The sequence below is a fragment of the Perognathus longimembris genome, chromosome 12 (assembly GCF_023159225.1).
Source record: "Perognathus longimembris pacificus isolate PPM17 chromosome 12, ASM2315922v1, whole genome shotgun sequence".
Lineage (NCBI taxonomy): Eukaryota > Metazoa > Chordata > Mammalia > Rodentia > Heteromyidae > Perognathus > Perognathus longimembris.
In genome coordinates, this window is record NC_063172.1 from 18,786,211 (window position 1) to 18,809,216 (window position 23,006).

General features: G+C 36.6%; 1 protein-coding gene across 11 annotated transcripts in view; it reads left to right on the forward strand.

The window, feature by feature from the left end:
• The window catches only part of Trps1 (transcriptional repressor GATA binding 1), a 229,393-nt gene that overhangs the window by 47,902 nt on the left and 158,485 nt on the right, over positions 1-23,006 (forward strand). For 10 of the 11 annotated variants that reach the window (XM_048359238.1, XM_048359245.1, XM_048359242.1 and 7 more), the window contains 2 exons: positions 137-1,065; positions 16,828-17,957. In XM_048359238.1, the coding sequence (XP_048215195.1) occupies positions 137-1,065; positions 16,828-17,957 (2,059 nt within the window). The remainder of the gene's footprint in view (positions 1-136; positions 1,066-16,827; positions 17,958-23,006) is intronic. The other variant, XM_048359249.1, reaches the window with a different exon arrangement.

Consider the following 23,006-nt stretch of genomic DNA (forward strand, 5'->3'; position numbering starts at 1 on the left):
CAGTATATTATTGTACACATTAGAGATCGTTAGAGAAAATAAAGTAGTTGATTATTGCAGTACTTGTCTATACCTTGCGAGTAATTCTGCATCTACCATTTTCTTTCTTTTTTTTTCTTTTTTTGTATTTTCACAGATATGGTCCGGAAAAAGAACCCCCCTCTGAGAAACGTTGCTAGTGAAGGCGAGGGCCAGACCCTGGAGCCAATAGGTACAGAAAGCAAGGTATCTGGAAAGAACAAAGAATTTTCTGCAGATCAGATGTCAGAAAATACGGATCAGTGTGATTCTGCAGAACTAAATAATAAGGAGGAGCACATCTTGCATGGCCAAGATCAGTCTTCAACTAGTAAGAAGGACTTGCAAAGCTCAGTCCTGAGTGAGAAGGCTGGCTTCAATTATGAGAGCCCCAGTAAGGGAGGAAACCTTCCCTCCTTCACACATGATGAGGTGACAGACAGAAATATGCTGGCTTTCTCATCTCCAGCTGCTGGGGGAGTCTGCGAGCCCTTGAAGTCTCCTCAAAGAGCAGAGGCAGATGACCCTCAAGATATGGCCTGTACCCCATCAGGGGACTCATTGGAGACAAAGGAAGATCATAAGATGTCACCAAAGGCTACAGAGGAAACAGGGCAAGTGCAGAGTGGTCAAGCCAATTGTCAAGGTTTAAGCCCAGTTTCAGTGGCCTCAAAAAACCCACAAGTGCCTTCAGATGGGGGTGTAAGACTGAATAAATCCAAAACTGATTTACTGGTGAATGACAACCCAGACCCGGCACCTCTGTCTCCAGAGCTTCAGGACTTTAAATGCAATATCTGTGGCTACGGTTACTATGGCAACGACCCCACAGATCTGATTAAGCACTTCCGCAAGTATCACTTAGGACTGCATAATCGCACCAGGCAGGATGCTGAGCTGGACAGCAAAATCCTGGCCCTTCATAACATGGTGCAGTTCAGCCATTCCAAAGACTTCCAGAAGGTCAACCGCTCTGTGCTTTCTGGTGTACTGCAGGACATCAATTCTTCAAGGCCTGTTTTGCTAAATGGGACCTATGATGTACAGGTTTGTAGTTTGCATTGCAGTATTTTTCCAGAGAAACTAGTATTAATAATGAAATACGAATTTCCATTTGTATGTTAAAAGCAAAATCTCAAGACCAGAAGGTTTGGATAGCTTTGCGATCCAACAGAAAGGTTGGATGCATTTCTATAGCTTCATTTAAATGTATGTCCAGAGTTTTGTTTAGTCTCTTCTCTGGGGGAAAAATGCATTTCAACATTTCTGCTAGATTAGGAAGTGTGTTCAGTTAGCAAGGTCTTTTTATTTCTGGACATACCTCATGGTAATTGAGTAGAGGGACTCTTCCAAGAATGGCACTGGTCTTCAGGATTGTGCGTGCTGACTCATGCCTTGTTCTAATTTCAGATTATAATTCTGATATAATCTTTCCTTTTCCTGAAAATCGTTCCTACATTTTAGCTTGGGATTTAGAGTCAGATAGAGTAGATTTGGGTCATAGATAGGTATGAGGGAGATCAGAATGACTTTGTTATAGGCCAACACACTTAAGAAAAATGGTAATTTATCAAGGCATTTGTGATGACTTAAATTTATACTGTTATGAAAACCAGCACAACAGTTTGCTCTGCCTTTTTTTTTCTAGCCTTACTTTATGGCTTACATGACAAAAGAAAAAAAATGTGACCATTTGAAATAGAATGAAACATGGAACTGAATCTAAGGAAATATATTATTTTAATTTTAGCATACTCAGAACTCATGGTCAGCTTAAGAAAGTTTTTTTTTAATTGTAGTCTGTGCATTTTCATTGTCTTGTCAGGTCAGGGAGTTTTCAAAATACGTTAGCTTTACCATCCTCTTCTGTAGTAGTAATAACAATTAGAACTCAGAAGTAAGGAGATCATTTTATTCTTATATGACTTACTAATTTTCTTGAAGTATCAAGTCAATTTAATCAACTTTTTAGTAGCCATGCAATTGCTTTTGATCTTTCTGCTTAAGAAACACAGGCAAATGGAACACAGCTAATAATGAAAATATTGTGCAAAAAATTGTGAGAAGAGTTAGGGGAGAATGTTAGAAGTCTTTCTTTTTTATGTCACAATGGCAGTCTTATCACTTTAAAGGAGATAGGAAGAAGAGCTCTTAAAAAGCCAGTTTCATATTTTGTTAAGCTCTCTAAAAATTCTATCTCACCTTGTGAATTTCCACAAATAGAATTATTTTTGTGGAGCAGCAAATTAAGGCAACATAGTTATTATGCATGAAAGCTACATGCTTTGAACTGCTGTCTTATTAAAGATCATTTCACTGTCTTATGTCAGATGCGCTCTGCTGTCAAACTATGATTGGAAAGCAAATGCGTGTTTTAGATAAAAGGGTTGGAAGGGAATAATGTCAGTATGTGAAATGGTGTTTTATAATTAGCAAGTAATATGATGTTAATACCTGGATTTCCGGCAGGAGTTTCAGTTCATTCTCTCTGGGGATGACTTCTAAGGGAAGCTGATCTCGGTTGTCAGGAAGGCTCTAAAACGAAGATTACTGAGGCCTATAGTTTGGAAGAATTCAGATTTTTAAACACACTTCCATTTCCCCCAAACAATTATTTGTTAGGTTCCTAGTTATTTATAGTGAAGTTTATGTTTGGGTGGAACACTTTTCCTGGGCAGTGTTTTGAGAAATAAAACAGATGTGTGAGCTATCTAAGTTTGAACTCATAGGACTAGAAATAAAACAGCTGATGTTAGATTGTGCTGTCTACTAAATCCTCATAACACAGGCAGTAAAGAAGACCCAAAGTGGTAGAGAATAACACGCGGGAAGATACTGTTAAGATGTATTTTCTTTTTCAAAGAGAACTAGTATTGCTGCAAAGTGGAAAAAAGCAATCTGTAGAAAATCGCTTCCTTCAAAGTAGTGACTGGGAGTTGAAACAATTCTAAAGAAAGTGAACTTCAATTTATAAAAGAGAGCATTAAATTTACGGATAGGCCAAATGCTAATTTTGAACCATGTTGCATATGTAGGAGATATTGATACAGAGATTTGTCTACAGATAAGTAAGTCATGAGTATTTTTATGCTGAAAGGAATGCCAGTCAACTTTTCTTTATTCATAAACCAAATCATAAAAACAAGTCTGAATTTCTCCTTTTTACTTGCATGTGTTTGCATTGGTGAAATTCTATCTGGCAGGTTCTTTCTTTGGCAGTTGAACTGTGGAGAGACTAAAAGCTGTGTGAGATAAAATGCTGACTGTAAGATTTCTTTAATGGAGCATGTATTTTGTCAGAAAAAAATGCATATACATAACAACTTAATGGCTCCTATGCATTCTGTTAAATACATGTTGGTAAATATTATCTTTATTATTATTCAATTTTAGAAATGATTTGCATGAATTTATGATTTTAGTTGATTAAAGCAATAGATGAGCAATGCATTAATCTTTTCCAATTAAACTGGCTTTTTGTAAAAACATTCAGAACAGTTGGTAGTTAATGATAGATTTATGACATTTTAGGCCAAGAAAGAAAAAAGGAATATAAATCAGAAGCAAAGGATTTAAAAACCCTTTGGCTTTGATCTATATTTTGGTTTGATGTGTTTGGTTTTAAATAATTTGAATCAACTTGAGTGCAAATGTGAGGTACAATGTTGGGAACAAAAAGTAATGTAAGCAGATTCTAGGTTGTGAATATGTCAGATATGAGTTTAAAATTTAGAAGTACAATGTTTGGACAAATAAACTTTAGATAATACATAAAATTTACTGATAATTCACTTCTATGTAAATTGTATAGTTACAGAATTACAGTTTAATAGATACCACCTTCCTTAGCCATCATAAACCACAACTGGCTTTTCTTTAGTCTGAGGAATTCATGAGCTTCTCTAATAATTTACTATAAGTTAGCATCCCCTGCTCTGAAATTTTAAAAAAGGGATTTTTTTTAACAAGATAAACAGGAACGATATAATGGGTAGCTCAGAACGAACTGATTTGACTAGGATGTTAGTTCCCTAAGTTTCCATTTCCCTTCATGTTTCATCAATTGTTATGCTTACATTAAAAAAATAATATATATGACATGATTGGTAATGCCTTCATGCAGTTTTTACTATCTGTATTCAGCCTTTGAGGCTCACATGTAGACCAATAATAGGACAAGAGATTGAGTTCTTAAAAAAGTAATTACAGCCTCTTTCTTTTTAATCTGCTTTATTATGCTTATATTTAAACCATTGCTGAATGGAAGCCTGCATTAACAACGCGGACTTCACTGTTTCATTAGGGCTTAATGTGCTGTGCATTAGGGCGTTTGCATCATCTTTATGGGGGAGCTTTTAGCCCTTAGATCAGGTTATAAAATTAGGAGTCCTGTCAAGTTGTGCTTCCCACGGGAAAGTGTTTACACTATTCCAGGTTTATAAATGTTCATGATGTATATGTTGCCTTTCTATATTACTGAACCTTCCCTATTATTTTGCATTATTCAAGACTCAAAGAAAGTAGCTACTGGATTCCAGCTGTTACATTCCTTCTGCTTCTTAATGAATTTATCTGGTTAATAGAAAAATTACATTGTTACTTTGTGAGGGACTATCTTCTGTTTGAACAAGAAGTGTTATATTTCTGTTTTGTAAATATTTTTTATTAGAGTTGCACAATATGTCGAGGTAGAAACAGGAAGAGCAGATTTCAGAGATAGGAAGTCAACCTTTGTGTTTGTAGTTTTCAACATATTTAACTCAATGAACTTTATAAAATCTGCACATTACCAGTACTAGCATTTGAGTAGGGGATTACCTCTGGTCTGAAGAAAGAAAAAAAAATCAGAGAACATTAGTCTCATCATGGTTTATTTTGACTTGTCTTGAATTTTCCTTTCAAATATTTATTTTTTGCCTTGAAGTTTCCTTTGATCTGGAGTAGGAGGGAAGTTGTATATCTTAGCAGGTTCTGTTTCTTTGTTTTTCTGAGTTGAGGACAATTGCATTTGGGAAAGATTGGTGAATGAGATTTTAATCAATTCAGAGTGTCTATAGAGAAATGGTTGGCACATGAACCCATACTTATTTTCAGGACTGTGTCTCTTTAACAAGCAATAAAGTGTGCAAAATAAAACATATGCTCACCCAAGGCCATAAAGCAAAGCAAAGTTCTGGCATTTACCAGGTTATTTTCTTTAGTGAAGATGCCTGGAGTGGATAAGGTACCATTTTGGATAGAATAGGTAGGTCATTTTTACTAAACCCTTTGTCTATATGACGCTTAAATTTCCATTTGTATTTGTTAACCGGACAGTTAGTACTATAAATGTCAATCCCTCTTTGGTTTTTGGTTTATTTATTATTATTAAAAGGACATGGATCATTTTCTAGAATATCAGTGTTTCTCTCCCGGACAGTATGTTTAGAAGAGAAAATCATGGCTATCAGTATGTCCAATCAAGTTTAGCCTTATTCAGCTCTTAATAAAAAAAAAATTTATCTCCCAAATGACCAGCTCTGCTAACCATATCAAGTCAGCAGATTATTCCTGGCTTTTTATTTCTTGGGTCATTGTAATTTCAGCATTCTCGCAGCTGTTAGAAACAGATACAAAATGAATGCACCAGCCCAAGAGAGAAGGCTGGAGAGAGTGAGAGCAGTACCATGTCATTTTCTGATTTCCTTCATGGACTCTCTATTTCTGAGAATCATCAGCGCATAGACTTCTTGAACTCTTTGTCTTAGAACTTCCCAAACATTGAAATGTGTGACAGAATGTTCAATTTTAACTGAATTCATATTTTCAGTATTGCTTTTACATTTTGATACTTAACCTCTCTCATCTTTTAGTTTTCATAAAACAGATTGTACATCTTTCCCCCTGCCCTGATTGATTTTGGATTTATACCTAATAATGGAAACCCTTTATTAAAAGTTCATTAAGTGTCTATGTGCCTCTGAGTTCTTTATGCATGTTAATCAACTCATCTCCATAAAAATCCCTTGAAGTAGAAAGTATCATTTATGTCCATTAAAAAAAAAAAGAAAGAGGAAACAGGCATAGAGGGATTAAAGTAACCTGCTCAAGATCATAGAGTTGCATAACTGGGAAGATAGGATGTAAACGAGGTAAGGCAGGCTAGAAGCCTGTCTTCATAAGCACTGTGAAGTATGAGATCAAATTTACTGCAAGTAGAAAAGCAATGGGGGCTGGGGATATAGCCTAGTGGCAAGAGTGCCTGCCTCGGATACACGAGGCCCTAGGTTCCATTCCCCAGCACCACATATACAGAAAACGGCCAGAAGTGGCGCTGTGGCTCAAGTGGCAGAGTGCTAGCCTTGAGCGGGAAGAAGCCAGGGACAGTGCTCAGGCCCTGAGTCCAAGGCCCAGGACTGGCCAAAAAAAAAAAAAAAAAAAAAAAGAAAAGAAAAGCAATGGAAGACAGGCCCATCACATGGAAGGATGGAACATTTAGGTAAATCATTTTGAATGGAAGGGGCCCTTGTGGTTCCTTCCTCCCTCCTTCCTCCTCCCTCCTCCCTCTTCCTTCCTTCCTCCTCCTCCTCCTCCATTTTTTTGGTTACTAATCCAAGTAGTATGATACTATTTTATTGCTACTTTACTAGTTTGTAGTTGAAATCATGGATGAGAAAATTAAATGTGTTCTGAGAGTTATCTTGTGCTCTTCTAGTTACTAGGCATATTTCAGGTTGGTTTTTCTAGAAAGATTAAATGTTTAGGAGATGCACCCAGCTCTCATTTATGTTCTCCAGGGCTGTGTAATTAAGGTTTTTATCCTCTGCCTACATTAAGAGCAAGGATGGGTGTGGAGGCAGAGAACAAATCGAAATGCCTTTGGAGTATCTAATTTTAGTATGCAGTGCACTTAACTATGCTTGGAGCCCAGTGATTTCATTGGATTCTGAATGTGAGACAAATAGAGAGTACACTAAGGAACCTGGGAATTCAAATAGTCTACCTATACAGCATTTCTCCTTTCATATTTTGATGCCCTGGAGATTTAAAATGAAAGAACTCATGAATTCTTTCCTGTGTCTAGTAATATAGTTGGGAATCATAAATAAGAGTTTATTCTAAGACCTGTTTTTCCAACCGATGGGAGGCCCTACTGTGGTGTGATCGGCCACCTCAAAGTCAGCATAGGTAAGAATGAAGTTCTCACAATAACTCAGTCGCCATTTTTTCCCATATTCCCATTATGGAGTCTGGGTGGATATGTTGAGGGATCCTGGAAATTTTTTCTGAGATTCTCTCTCCTCCAACCTTTGAGCAGTTATCACATTCATACGTTCATGATATCCCTAGTGTTTATTTTCTTTGTCTTTCTACTCATTTCTTGTTTTTTTTTTCTTTCCCTCATCACTCTTTCCGTTCTTCCTTGTCCTCCTCGTGCTCCTCATCCTCTTTTGGTTTCTTTTCTTTTTGGTTATTTTTTCTTCTCCTTTGCTCTCCTTTGTCTCTTTCTCTTCCTCCATTTTTCCACCCTTACAGGATATCCTCTCTTGCTCCTTTCATTTTTTAAAAAATTAATTTTATCTATTGTTAACTTTTTACAATATTTTCATATTTTAACATATATTTAATATTTTATAGAAAGTATAAGTGTATTTAAAAACCATTATCTGCTAATTGTATAACTAGATATATACTCTCCAGTTAAAGACTTTTTTTTCAGATACTCTGTCATTAGAGAGACAATAGTACAAACAGGAGCAGCATATATTATGTTACTACAGAGCAGTTACCATTTCATAGAAGATGGCACTTAAAGATGTGGTCAGCATCTTGTATCTTTCACTCTCATTTCTGCTTATAATCTGGTTTGCTCCATCTGAACTGTCTTTCCATAAAGATCACTGCCACAGAAATCCTTCTTCAGATGTCAACACGTCTGCCCACTGCTGGGGTGTGAAGCTCTCAAAGGCGTGCTTACTTGTCAGCATCAGGTGCTCTTCCTGTTGTCATAGACCATCTTGCCTAACTCAGCAGAAATCCACATTCCACTGTTTTCTGTCATCTGTTCTCTTCTGAGTTTTCTGTGCTCGACTATAGGCCTGTGGAGGTCCTGTAATGTCTAGGTAATGTCTCTTTGCATCCACTGTGTTTTGTTCAGGTAGTAGAAATGGTTGGCACATGAACCCATACTTATTTTCAGGACTGTGTCTCTTTAACAAGCAATAAAGTGTGCAAAATAAAACATATGCTCACCCAAGGCCATAAAGCAAAGCAAAGTTCTGGCATTTACCAGGTTATTTTCTTTAGTGAAGATGCCTGGAGTGGATAAGGTACCATTTTGGATAGAATAGGTAGGTCATTTTTACTAAACCCTTTGTCTATATGACGCTTAAATTTCCATTTGTATTTGTTAACCGGACAGTTACACCATGGAGAACTCTTCCATGGCAGAAGGATGTTTTGGGGTTTTGGTTATTAAGTTATCTTCCCCCATTAGAATCTTGTCTAGCATCTGAATGTAATTCTTGTTTATTGTGAAGCAGTGGGGGTGACAGGTTGGTCGCTGGAGATGTGTACGCTTTACAATGTGCTACTTTTCTGTTTGTGCTGCATTTTCTCTTGTATTTTTTTTTCCATAAAAGATTGGCTTCCACATGACTGAAATGGAGTGTGTTGGTGGTATAATGGTGGTAAGCATAGCTGCTTTCCACATGATTGAAATGGACTTTAAAGATTCTTTGATATATTGTCATTCTACATCCTAGATAATCACAGGGGAACTGGTTCTTTGGAGTTACATTGAGTAAAATGAGAAAACCAGTTCTGGATAAACTGTAGATGAAACCAATGCCCACAAGGTAATTATAAAAATGCACCCAGTGAAGAATACGTGAAGTTTCCTAAAAAAAAAAAAAATATATATATATATATATATATATGTCCACGATACTATTATTAACAAATACAGCACCTTGATTTTGCTTGGTTTGCTTCCTTAGCTGGTGTTGTGCTACTTGAGACATGATTCCAGCCCAGCTTTTTCCTGGTTATTTTGAAGATGGAGTACTGTAGACTCGTTTTACCCAGGCTCACATCAAAGTGTGATCCTTTGGCTCTTGGCCTTTGGCGGAGCTAGGGTTACAGGTTTGAGCCACCGGGATCTGGCCTGCTTTAAGTTTTGACACTCTTCCCACATTCATGGTCTCTTTTAAATCCAAATGCAAATGGTGTTCACTTTGGTAGGACACCAGTGGGAACAGGCTTCCGGAATAAGCCTGCGTGGCATGAGAGAGTGAGATGATTGCCACATAATTAGATTTGTTATTGAAATGTTTAGACATTAATTTTCCATCATAAATGTATTACTGAAGCACTGTGTGTATTCTGGAATGCATTTGTGAAAAACTACAGAACTACAGAAACAGTCCCTATGCATACTAGTAGATGAATTCTGAGTATAGTTATTTTCAGCCACTATCAGCCCATACAGATTTCTTAGAGTTATTTAAAAATGTAGTATTCTTCCCAGTGATTTTTCTAACATTCCAGCTTTTTATTTCGAACATTTTACTTTTTTGACTATCAGCCCATAACCTCAAGTCCTCTTAAATTAGTACCCTTATAATTGTCTCTTTTGCTATCAATTATAGCACTTGAGAATGAACCACATCTGAAGAAAGGCTTGTGTTTAGTTCAAACATCTCCTTCTTTTTGCTGCATTGAGAATAAATGCATTGCTAAAGTGTCATTTTAAAGAGCTCTGAAGCTTTAAAAATTCTTCCCATTGATCTATTCTTTTAAATACTATTTTTATTAGATTTTGTTGTATATTATTAGAGGGAAAGAAATAATGTGAGGTTGAAGACCTTGAAGAAAATGGATCTTTTCATATTTTTTAGTTTGACAGTGAAACATTTGTTAGAAAGACATGTAAATGAATTATCAATGAGATCCGATGGAAGAAATACTTTTAAGCACTAGGGTTAAAAGAGAAGAAAATACAATTACAGTCTTCAGTCAGTGAAAAAAGCCACTTAGTTTTTTATGCCTTATTTATGCTGAATATTTCTGCATGTTTGACTTTAACTTAAAATCAATTGGCTCTATTACAAGTTGGCTTTTTCACTTGAGAGATGGATTTTGGATGTTCTTGAATGTCTAAATATATCATGTCAAGTCCATGACAAAAGTGCCATGAATTTCTGTTATTCTTTATCCTAGTAACACAAGGATATTGATAAGTAATTTCTATCGGTGTTCATAGTTCCCTTAAACAGTTTGTTCAGTTCCTCAACCAAAATGCACTGATACCTTGCTTATTTCCAAATATTAACGACATATTTGTTTCTCAAATTTTCACGAAGAATAAAAATAGGATATTTGTTTAGGAACAGCAGAATTAAGCCTTTTTTCTTTTTCTTTTTCTTTTTTTTTTTCCTGTCCTGGGGCTTGAACTCAGGATCTGAGTGTTGTCCCTGGCTTCTTTTTACTCAGGTTAGCACTCTACCACTTGAGCCACAGTGCCACTTCTGGCCTTTTCTGTATATGAGGAATCGAACCCAGGGCTTCATGGATGCTAAGCAAGCACTCTACTGCTAAGCCACATTCCCAGCCTGAACCTTTTCTTATATATCCAAGAATCTTGGTTATACAAGTGTGTGGATTTGTCATTGAATTACTTTGCCGTTTCTACTCTGCTTAATCTGTTCATCCCATTGTCCAGAGAATTTTTTTGTCTCATTCATTTTGTTAAATAGTTGTCTCATCCATGTTGTTATTACTGTAGTATGCTACATAAAGTGTAGTTAGCCATGTGCAGTTGTTTAAATTTCAGTTAATTGAAATTAATGAAAATTATTACACATAAAAAATCAGTTCTTCATTTGCAGTGCCCCTCTTTGAAGTGTGTATCAGCTACCTGTGCTCATGGTCCCTCTACTGGACTTAGATGACCTATGGAAGGTTTTAGCACACAGAGCATCTAGGGTTCTTGCTTGATCTTCATGCTACTCCTTTAAAATGAAAAGATGTGCAATATTCCTCCTATTCGTAGAGATGAAGAAACTGGGAGGTAACTAATGTGTCTTCTCCAAGTAAATAAAAAGTACTATTGCCAATTTTTGATTTTGAAGTCTTAAGTACCTTAAAGATGAGAGTGTTTCAGTTGATTACTTTTGTAGCTAATGCTCACCTGCACAAACTAAATATGTAATAACCCAGTCAGTGAGAAAAATGAATACTTAGGTGATCTGGTTTACACAGAATTTACAGTGGGCTTGTATATTGTCTCTTAAAATAAGTATGTCTTATATTAAGATTTTATCTAAATTGTTTCTATCAGTTATGTTTTTCTGATTGTGTACATTTGTTATGGCTACAATGACAAAAAGTAAGCCCACAAAACAAAAACCAACCAGGTGTCAGTGGTTTGCCCTTGCAATCTTAGCTACTCAGAAGGCTGAGATCTGAGAATCACCATTCAAAGCCAGCTTGGACAGGAAAGCCTGTGCGATCCTTATTTCATATTAACTACCAAAAAGCCAGGAATAATATGGTGGTTCAAAGCAGTAGAGCGCTAGCTAGCCTTGAGCACATAAGCTCAGGGACAGCACCTAGACTCTGAGTTCAAGCCCCAAGATGGTCACACACACACACACACACACACACACACACACACACACACACACAATTACAAACACAATGATCATAAACCCATCTTCTACATCCTTTTTGACAGACAAAATTAATAGAGCATAAAATAATTATACTCTCTCAAATTGGCTTTTATGATATGTGGTTCGAAGATTGTGCTGGAGTTAAATACTATGTAACGATAATAAGAGTTGCTGACATTATCGAAAAAAGGAAAATAAAGTTGTCAGTGTTATTTTTGTTTTGTTTTGTTTTGTTTTTTTGGCCAGTCCTGGGCCTTGGACTCAGGGCCTGAGCACTGTCCCTGGCTTCCTTTTTGCTCAAGGCTAGCACTCTGCCACTTGAGCCACAGCGCCACTTCTGGCTGTTTTCGGTATATGTGGTGCTGGGGAATCGAACCCAGGGCCTCATGTATAGGAGGCAAGCTCTCTTGCCACTAGGCCATATCCCCAGCCCTCAGTGTTATTTTTTTAACCACTGAAAAATTTGCAAATATTATTTATTGCTTTGTAGTTTAAAAATATTGTTAGTTGTGTGAATGTATTCTTCAGCCTAATTTGAGCAAATCTAGTGACGTTGGCACATCATCCTTAGGGAGAAAAGCATGCTTTTAGATATATAGACTATCAGCTCAGGAAACATAACTCCATTTCCCGAGCATAATCGTTGGTCTTTCTTACAACAAAGTATCTTACTGATATTTTTTTTCTCAAATTTACCTTTTTTTCTTGTCTCTTCATTTATTAGTAGTCACTGTTACCTGGATTTTCTGACTTTTTTATTGTGAAGTGATGTACAGAGAGGGGTTACAGTTACATAAGTAAGGTAATGAGTTCATTTTTTGTTGAACAGTGTTACCCCTCCCTTATTTTCTCCCACTTTCCTTCCCTCCCGAATCCCCTCCCCGGGAAAGTTGTAAATTTCCAACATGTCTTGTGAGTATCATTGCTGCATTGTTTCACACTTTGTCCTTTGTCTCATTATTTTGTTATTCTCCTTCTCTTCCCCAAGTCTGATAAGTGTATATACAAGACACAGGGTAACAAAATAAAAAACAGTGACAGTTGAGGATAAACTAAAGGAACAAAAAACAAGAAAAAATAATGAAAAAAACCAACTTCACACAGTACAATAAAAATAAAATCAATAAAACCCTCTTGTTTCCTTATCTCAGAGCTCATTTTGATTAGCCTCATTTTATATGGTCATATGTACTTAGCTACTGAGCTATTGTTATTCTTTGTTAGGACTATCTTAGACATGAATTAATTATTGCAAATTAGGGAAACCATGGAGCCTATGTTTCTTTGGGTCTGGCTCACTTCACTTAATATGATTTTTTTCCAAGTCTTTCCATTTCCTTAGAAATGGGGCAATATCATTCTTTCTGATGGAAGCATGGAATTCCATTGTGTATGTATACCACATTTCCTCGATCTATTCATCTACTGAGTAGTGTATCAGTTCCATATCTTAGCTATGGGTAAATAATGCTGCAGTGAACATAGTTGTGCTGTTAGCTTTGGTGTGGTAGCTGTAGTTTGTATTCATCTGGGTAAATGCCCAGCAGCTGGATCATAGAGGAGCTCTATTTTTAGACTCTTGAGGAACCTCCAGACTGCTCCAGTGTGGTTGAACCAGTTTAGATTCCAAATAGCAGAGCACATTTCTACTAGCATCTGTTATTATTTGTTTTCTTGATAATGGCCATTCTAACGGGAGTGACATGCAGTCTCAACGTGGTTTTGATTTTCATTTTGTTTATGGTCAGACGTGAACATTTCTTCATGTGTCTATTGTCTGTTTTTATTTCCTCTCCAGAGAGGTCTCTTTTTAATTCTTTAGCCCACTTATTAATAGGGTGATTGTTTCTTTGAGGATTTTTTATGGGTGGTTAATTTTTTGAACACTAGGTATATTTTTGACATAAGGTCCTTGTCTGGTATGTAGCTAGTGAATATTGTCTCCCAATCTGTAGGCTACTTATCTTGTTTTCTGTGTCTCCTTACATGCAGAAGCTCTGCAGTTTAATGTTATCCCACTTATCCAGCCTTTCTTTGATTTGTTGTGTTTCTGGATCTTCATTTAGGAAGTTTTGACCTGTGCCAAGGAGCCCTAGTCTATCCTCCCTCCCTTCCTGTAATATTTTCAGGCTGTTTGATCCACTTGGAGTTGATTCTGATTCAGGCTTAAAATATAAGGCTCTAACTTCAATTTTCTACATGTGTATACGCAATTCTTCCAGCACCATTTGTTGAGAGGCTGTCTTTCTTCCATCTGATGATTTTGGCTTCCTTATCAAAGATTAGTTGGCCATAGGTCTGTGTGATAATTTCTTGGTCTTCAATTTTATTGCATGATTGCCCGAATCTTAAGATTAGTAATGGCAACCTTAAACAATGGTTTGTAATTTTTTTTAAATTAAATTTTATTGATAAGGTGATATACAGAGAGGGTATAGTTATATAATAAGGTAGTGAGTACATTTCTTGTCATATTTGTCGCACCCTCCTTCATTTTTCTTTCCCTTCCCCAGTTCAGATAAGCATATATACAATATCCAGTGTACCAGAATCATATACAGTGACCACAGGTGGTACATCAAAGGAAATTCACCTAGTACATTAAACATAATGACAACAGTAAAATCCTCCTGTTTCCATCTCTTGGAGTTCATTTTTCTTAGCCTCATCTTATATAATCATATGTATGTAGCTGTTGAGCTATTGTGGTTTGTAATTGTTTAAGTTCACATCAGAATCCTAAGTGTAGGATTTCCTTAAGAATATGTGTGCTCTTTGATTAATGCTCACAATGTGATTATGACACATCAGGCACAAAGATTGCAAAATCAAAGAAAAGTTATGATGTGTAGTAGTTTCTCAGGAATCTTAATTGTGTACAAGCAGAAGCTTAAAACATTTTATATTAGGGAAGTTCAGCCTCTCTGGAGCAATGTAGATGCTAAAATGAGAACCTTTATCACCTCTGCATTTTATATTCTTTCTTTGTGTACTTCAAAAGAGATTGAGATACTTGTGAATTTACCTCTTTTGATTCACGTTTAAGTTCCTAAACAAAATACTTAGCGAAATATCACATTTAATTCTATTGGGCTTTTGAAAATCAGGTTTCTTCTTACCTCCATTGTATTGGGAAATACATGTACAACTTTTGCAATATAATGTCTTATAGAGTGATTAGAGTGATCTAGGCTGTGTCCTGAAAGGCCTGGCTTTGATTCTCATAAGCTACTGACTGATTATCAGGTTGCTGCCAGGGCATGGGCCCCATCCATACCTTCCTAGTTTAAGGATACTCTATTATTGACAGATTGAAACTAACTCTGTGTACTTGATACGGAAATAGAGACCTGGTCTGAAGTGAACCATGATGTCTCTTTGTTAGGTGTGGAAGACCTTTCTAAAGTAACATAATAATCTGTAGTCAGTGTGCTGTTGTTCATGTGTTTATAGAAATTTCCTAAAATTATAATACTGGATATCAGTTTACAAGTTTCCTCGGTTGATGAAGCAGTTGGACAGGGAGATTAAACAACTTGGTCAGAGTTCCAACTCTCTTTAAGTGCCGGTGGAGACTTTTATCTTAATTCTATACAGTCGGGGCAAAAATATATCTGAATGTGGTACAGAATATTATTTGCATTTTAAGTAGAGCCTCTAAACACTTTTGAGATGTCTGAGACATTCTCATGGAGTGATTTGGATATGAGCAGTGATCACACATGCCATTTTTGAGCAGCTGTTGAAGAAGGCAGGATAAGATTATGTTACTTGTTTTATATATTACATCTGGTTGCTGGAAAAATTTAAAAAATCGACTGATATTTGGAAGGGAAAATCTTTTTTTTTTTAATGTTTCAGTCATGGAGTTCACCCCTCCCCCCTTTCTGATATTGAACTTCTGGGTTTGAACTCAGGACCTGGGCGCTGTATCTGAGCTTTTGTGTTCAAGACTAGTGCATAACTGCTTGAGCCATAGGTTTACATAAGGCCTTTTTTGATTAATTAGAGATTTCTATCTTGTGGACATTTCTGTCCAGACTGGCTCCTAACCATAATCTTCAGATCAGATCACAGCCTCCTGACAGATGTGAACCACTGGTACCTAGTCTTTGACTGGTAGGGGATAGCTCTTGATTGACATGCCATTGAGGTACATACTAAAAAAGAGGGAACAGTTTATATGAATGTTCTATATAATCTCCCCCGCCATCTCTCTCTGTGACATGGTTATGCTATGTAGTCCAGATGGCCTTGAAGTTATCATTTAAACAGAGACTTCCAACTTCTAAGATGACAGATGTTTGCCATGTCATGTGTGGCCTACTATATAATTTCAAGTTTGGGACAGAAAGAAGAGCAGAAGAGCTATGTAAATAGTTAAATGGGGGACTTACCTTATTTTGGCTCTGCATATCTCTAGTAATCCCTCTCTGGAGGTACTGAGGGTCATTTTCTGGGAGGTAGAGACTAGTCAAATAAAGGGCCCTGTGAGGTGTTCTTCTTGTCATTTATCTTTGGTGGTGACAGGTTTCAAACTCTGCATGGTCCTGTGTTACCAAGATTTCCTGCTGACTCATTCATTTTGGGTTAGGTTGTTAGTTTCATCATACATGTGTGGGTTCTCATAAAAGCCATTTTACTTGGTCATCCAACTACCTTTATTTTACCCCAAGCATAGATGTCATATTTGTCTGCAGTCTCCTTGAAGTAGGGGCTGAGCTGAAGATTCCCTTGGAGAAGTTTCACACTGACTAATCTCTGTGCAACTGCCTCTGATTTTGACAATACCACTCAGTCGCTTGCAGCTCTTGGAGAAATGTGCTTTGAAGGAAACAGTAGTTGAACCTACTCAGTTGAAACTACTTTCTTAGTTTTTTTGAAGTACATATTATTAAGTCTTTTGGATTAGCTATAGTGCTTTTATTACTTTCTTTCATCTGTTACTTGAGTCTGAAATGTTTAATATAAAGAAACACTGCAAGAAAAGCTGTTGAGAAATGAAGGGTTCATTTTTGGTTCTGCTTAGTCATGTGACTTCATTAAAAGCTATTGTACTTTTGATGTGGAATCATTGAGGGTGTCCCCCTCTCCCCCTATAGAGCACCCACTGAGTGACACCATTAAAGTAACATTTATCTCTTCTACACTCCAGGTCACTTCCGGTGGAACATTCATTGGCATTGGACGGAAAACCCCAGATTGCCAAGGAAACACCAAGTATTTCCGCTGTAAATTCTGCAATTTCACTTATATGGGCAACTCTTCAACTGAACTCGAACAACATTTTCTACAGACTCACCCAAACAAAATCAAAGCTTCTCTCCCCTCCTCTGAGGGTGCGAAACCTTCAGAGAAAAACTCTAGCAAGTCCATCCCTGCGCTTCGAGCCAGCGAGCCCGGAGACCTGGGGAAATGGCAGGATAAGATAACAGTGAAGGCGGGAGATGACACTCCTGTCGGCTATTCAGTGCCCATCAAGCCCCTTGATTCCTCGAGACAAAATGGTACAGAGGCCACCAGTTACTATTGGTGTAAATTTTGTAGCTTCAGCTGTGAGTCATCTAGCTCCCTTAAGCTGCTAGAACATTATGGAAAGCAGCATGGATCAGGGCAGTCAGGTGGCCTTAACCCAGAATTGAATGATAAACTTCCCAGGGGTTCTGTCATTAATCAGAATGATCTAGCCAAAAGTGCAGAAGGAGAGCCAATGACCAAGACAGAAAAGGGCTCGAGTGGGGCTAAAAAGAAAGACTTCTCCAGCAAGGGAGCAGAGGATAATATGGTAACAAGCTATAATTGTCAGTTCTGCGACTTTAGATATTCTAAAAGCCATGGCCCTGATGTCATTGTAGTAGGGCCACTTCTCCGTCACTACCAACAGCTCCATAACATCCATAAGTGTACCATTAAACATTGTCCATTCTGTCCCAGAGGCCTTTGCAGCCCAGAAAAGCACCTTGGAGAAATTACTTATCCATTTGCTTGTAGAAAAAGTAATTGTTCCCACTGTGCACTCTTGCTTTTGCACTTGTCTCCGGGGGCGGCTGGAAGCTCCAGAGTCAAACACCAGTGCCACCAGTGTTCATTCTCTACCCCTGATGTAGATGTGCTCCTCTTCCACTACGAGACTGTGCATGAGTCCCAAGTGTCCGATGTCAAACAAGAAGCAAACCATCTTCAAGGATCAGAAGGGCATCCGTCTGTCAAGGAGAGCAAAGAGCACTCCTGTACCAAATGTGATTTTATTACCCAGGTGGAGGAAGAGATTTCCCGACACTACAGGTGAGTGACTTGGTGGGTGAAATACCAAGGGAGAATGGGGATCCTGTGTGATGGTGATAGGACATGGTCCCATAAAAGATAACTCATGGACTTGGAGATATTATGTTTATAGATTCCTAACTTCAGATTCTCATTTGTTTCCTATCTGTTCTATGCCAGTTACAGTGCATTTTTCAATTCTCTCTTGATGATGGTGGTAGTTTACTGCTTTAACATGATCCATTTATTTTACTTGGCATAATAGGACACCAATTACTTCAAAATTTTTACTGGAGAAGTTCCAGCTTAAACTGTATTCCAACTGGGAAATAATCAGCTTGAGGATGTGTTGCTCATTTTCCTCTTAAAGTGAGATTGGGCATTTTTTTTTCCAGTCCTGGGGTTTGAACTCAGGGCCTGAGCACTGTCCTTGGCTTCCTTTTGCTCAAGGCCAGTAGTACTCTACCACATGAGTCACAATGCCACTTCCCGCTTTTTCTGTTTCTGTGGTACTAAGGAATCAAACCCAGGGCTTCATGCATGCTAGGCAAGCACTTTACTGTTAAATCACATGCCACTTTCCCAGCCCTCGTTTTTGGTCAGTCCTGGGGCTTGAACTCTGGGCCTGAGTGCTGTCCCTGAGCTCTTGAACTTAATGCTAGCACTTGAGCTACAGCACCACTTCCGGTTTTCTGGTGTTAATTGGAGATAAGAGTCTCAAGGACTTTCCTGCTGGGGCTGGCTTTGAACTGTGATCCTTAAATGTCAGGCTCCTAAGTAGCTAGGATTACAGGCATGAGCCACTGGCATCCACCTGAGATATGCCTTTGTTTTTTACTTTAAGATTTGTCATTATGGGAAATTTGAATTAGTGTTTTCCTTCAGTTTTGACCCTATTCTCTTTATAAACCTTATTAGCTTGCGTATTCTTTTAGAAAGGTGTTTAGGTTATTTATCCTCATTTTATTTAGGCATCCATTTGTGAATGAATTCCAGAAATACATTCAGTGTTACACATTGGCTATACTTGAGTTAGCAAAACAAATATAGACAGTGTCTTCATACGACTAATACTTTGGTAGGGAAGTTAAAGCACTCACACACCAGTATAAGGATGATGAGTGTCATAAAGAGTAGTGTTTGAACTAATATACTAACTATCACTTAATAAGGATGGATTAGGAATGGCTCCCCAGGGAAGGAGTATTTAAACTGAGACTTGTTTATAAGAAGGAATTAGTTCAGCAAAGCCCTGGAGATACAGGTGTTCGGATATTACTTAGCTGCTTTCTTATTATTATGCCTCTAGGCACCCAGATTAAAGCTTTATTTACTCTTTTTAAGTGTCTTTCCATATGTAGATTCAATATTCTTGTTTAACAAATTGGGTTGTTCAAATTTTTATATCCCAAGATTTTTAGGCAGTCCCTTCTCTGTTTTAGAAGTGCCTGTCTTTCCTGTCATTGCGAATGAAGAGCTTCATGTCCAGCCATAGGCCAATAATGTCAGATGTTAATTCGAAGGGCATTTTAATGTTCACAGTGCATAGAAATGTTCAGTAAACACTGACTAGAGATTTACACTGTTTAATTTATAAGGTCAGACCTAGGAAAGACACAGTCCTGCAGTCAAATATGTGTTCACACTTGTGATAAGTGTTTCTGGCTCTTCTGATGTTAGCTGCATGTTAATTCATTTCTGAGCTAGCAGACATAGCTTCTCTCTGAGCTTTACAGAGGTGATGTGTGGGTATGGGCATATTTTGCATATATATTTGTAAAATGACATAAAATTTGATAATACATTCTTTTTTGAAGGAATGAGATTTTGTGGAAGATAGTACCTCTATCTATTTATCTATCTATCTATCTATCTATCTATCTATCTATCTATCTTTCTATCTGTCTATCTTTTACTCATAATGAGGTCTACCAAATGGGAATATATACAACACTCCACCTCCAAAGAATATACATCTACAGGTGATTTCGATAAGCTATTTTTCTCCAGGAAGCTGAGCCCATTGCTGGATCAATTTTCTGGGAAAACAGTTTTCCTATTAGGTAAAGAACATTATCTCACCAGCAATAGAAGTATGAATAATAATACTACTTAACAATGTTAAGATTTAGTTAATACTCAGTAATAAAAATGAGCTCCAGCGGGAAGGGACTATTCTTTCCATGCTCCCTGTTGTATTTACCCAATTTAAACCACTGTCAAATGTCTGATAGAGGCTCTGTGAGTGTCTTTATGTAAATTAAATTCCCATGAGCATTTAACATCACGATAGTTAGGAATGAGCTGAGATCGCCAAGGTAAGATACATTTTAATCTGTACTTTTGGAAGCTTTTGAGGATGTCAGTTTCCACACCAAAGAACAGTTTTCTGTGTATTTTATTAACAACAACAATAAAAAAAAATAGCACTTTGTTCCTAGGGCAGTGAAATGCGTTTACACTTACTTTTAAGTCCTGATGTGGTTTTGCTAATCCAGAACCATCTTTACTCTGTGAGTAGATGTATTTGAAATTGAGAGCCTTAGAATTTCGGGCATGAAATAATAAATCCATCTAATGTTTACCCATTTAAACAACCGTTTCAGAAGAAAAGTAGATATTTTCAGAAAAGCATGGACCTGGAAAACATCTGAATAAATCGAAACAAACAAGATCTGTTTCCGCCTAATGTACTAGGCAGTTACTATGTAAATTCCACAGGGCGTATGACCAGAATTAAGATGTTCTTAGGAAACCATTGTATTGTTTAAAGTTAGTGAGTTAGGTTGTTGTTAGGCATATTTGAAAAATTGAAAAAAATGAAAAATAACAAAAGAACAGGAAATGAGTATATAACTTCCAAACCTCAGAGGTGAAAAATGAAATAGGAAACTAAAGAACACTTTATTGAGATGGGAAGAGTGAATATATTAGAAAAATTAGACCAATAGAATTTCAAATGTAAAATGATAAAGCCTAGACACCGGAGCTTTTACAGTAGATATTATAAGATAAAACTTTTAAAAACTGTAGATTAAGCTTTCCACTTTAAATACACTTTACTGTATAAAAAGGGAAACTTCAACTTTGTACTGTGTCAAAAATAAATATCTAAAGTATAAATTTGTTGAGAAATAGGAAGGAAAGACTAAAGTACTTTATACCAGCAAATATAAACCTATGAGACATTAAGATATCGTTATTGATTTTATAAAATTTGGACTTTCAGACAAAGAATGATGAGACATAATGATAAGATTCATCTCATTAGATGCAACAGTTATAAATGCATAACATATGAATTGGTAAAACAAAAGCCAATGCAATTTCAGTGGAGAATTTTGAGAAGCTTACTGTGTGCTAATCAGAATATCTTGTTCAGGTTAAAGGAATTGACCAGGAGATTAACAAACATAATCTGGTAAAAATGTAATAAAATATACATTTTTTACTCCACAACTGGAGAATGCATATTCTTTTGAAGTAGATACAGACTAGTTATTCAAAGAAGCATTTTTTTTAGCTAGAAAAGAAACCAGATTTCAGAAAAAATGTCAAATAGAATTCATTTTTGACCCATTGCAATTAAAGTAGGCCTCAAAATAAATAATTGTAGATTAAGCTATATAAGACATAACCTATCTAAAAATGAGATTTCCTAATTATTTGTAGTAAACATAGACTTTAAGAGAAAAAAACATTATAGATATAAGGGGCCAGTGTATATAACTTCAGAAGCTCAACTTTGCAATTCTGTCAATATCAGTTGCTTATATGTATATAATTTCACTCCTCAGGGGAAAAAAAAACCCTGATGTGTGCATATATGTAATTATTCAAACAGAACACTACTAAGACACCATCAATCTGAAACAAAATAGAACCAGCTCCTCCACCTATCTATCCATGACAATTACACTTCATAGAATGTTCATACAGTGGAATATTATACAGTAATTAGCTTAAACAAATGGCAGTTAACTACAACATGGATATTAACTACAACATGGATAAATCTTATGAGCTTAGTTTTGGATGAATAAAAATGAATGATGAAGACTGTTCACAGATGGATAGTATTTTACATAGCTTTGAAAATTAGAAAAAAATTATGTTTTGTTAAATTTGTTTATAGTTATCCATACTGTGTACATGTATTCATAAATACTCATGTACCTATATTTACCTCTACCATAAATATTATTTATTTACTTATTTGGTTACTTTTGAAAGAGAGACTATGAACTTTTCTTTCTGCCTAGATTGGCCGTGACCCCTGATTCTTCTGTTTTCATACTCCCAAATAGCTAGAATTACGGGGCTGAGCCACTAGCATCTGACTTCATTTTCTATTTCTCTGTGTGTAAATTTATGTATGTATATATGTATGTATGTGTAAGAATCTAATCATTGTTTATGATTTTGCAATTATATGGCAATTTTCAACTTGAGAATCTGGATGAATGTGTATGTGCATGTTTTGGTTTTAGTACCATTAAATTACACATTTTCAAAATTTAAAACGATTCACTAATTTTTACTACATATACTCAATAAACTTATGAACAAATGCTTAGTTTTTCCTACTATGAGAGAACTTCCTAAAATCAGTAACTTACTTATTATCCACCTAGCTATTAAATATTTTCTTGTGGGCCAGAATGTGGAGAGATGGACACGATTTGAACATGTATGTGAAGAGCTCATCTGTCCATTTTGAGAGTTATGACTGCATTTGAAAAGTTTCAAATAGTGCTCCTACCTTTTGAACATAAAATATGGAAATCTAATCTGCAGCATCTGATATTAGGTTCCTTGGATGATCCAACTAAAATAACTGTTGCCCATTCTCATAAGGATTCCTTCAAAGAACATAGTCTGGGTGCTTTAATTCCAAAGAACAGATTTTTATGATAAGCACTTACTTATCAGAACATCTGAAAATGCCAAGTTCACAAAGCATTAATACATTTTCTAAAAGGGTGGAGGCCATTCTGATTTGGGTACATTGTCATATTTTAAACAGTAGCTAATAAATTAGTTTCTGTTGAAACCCTAAAGTACACATAA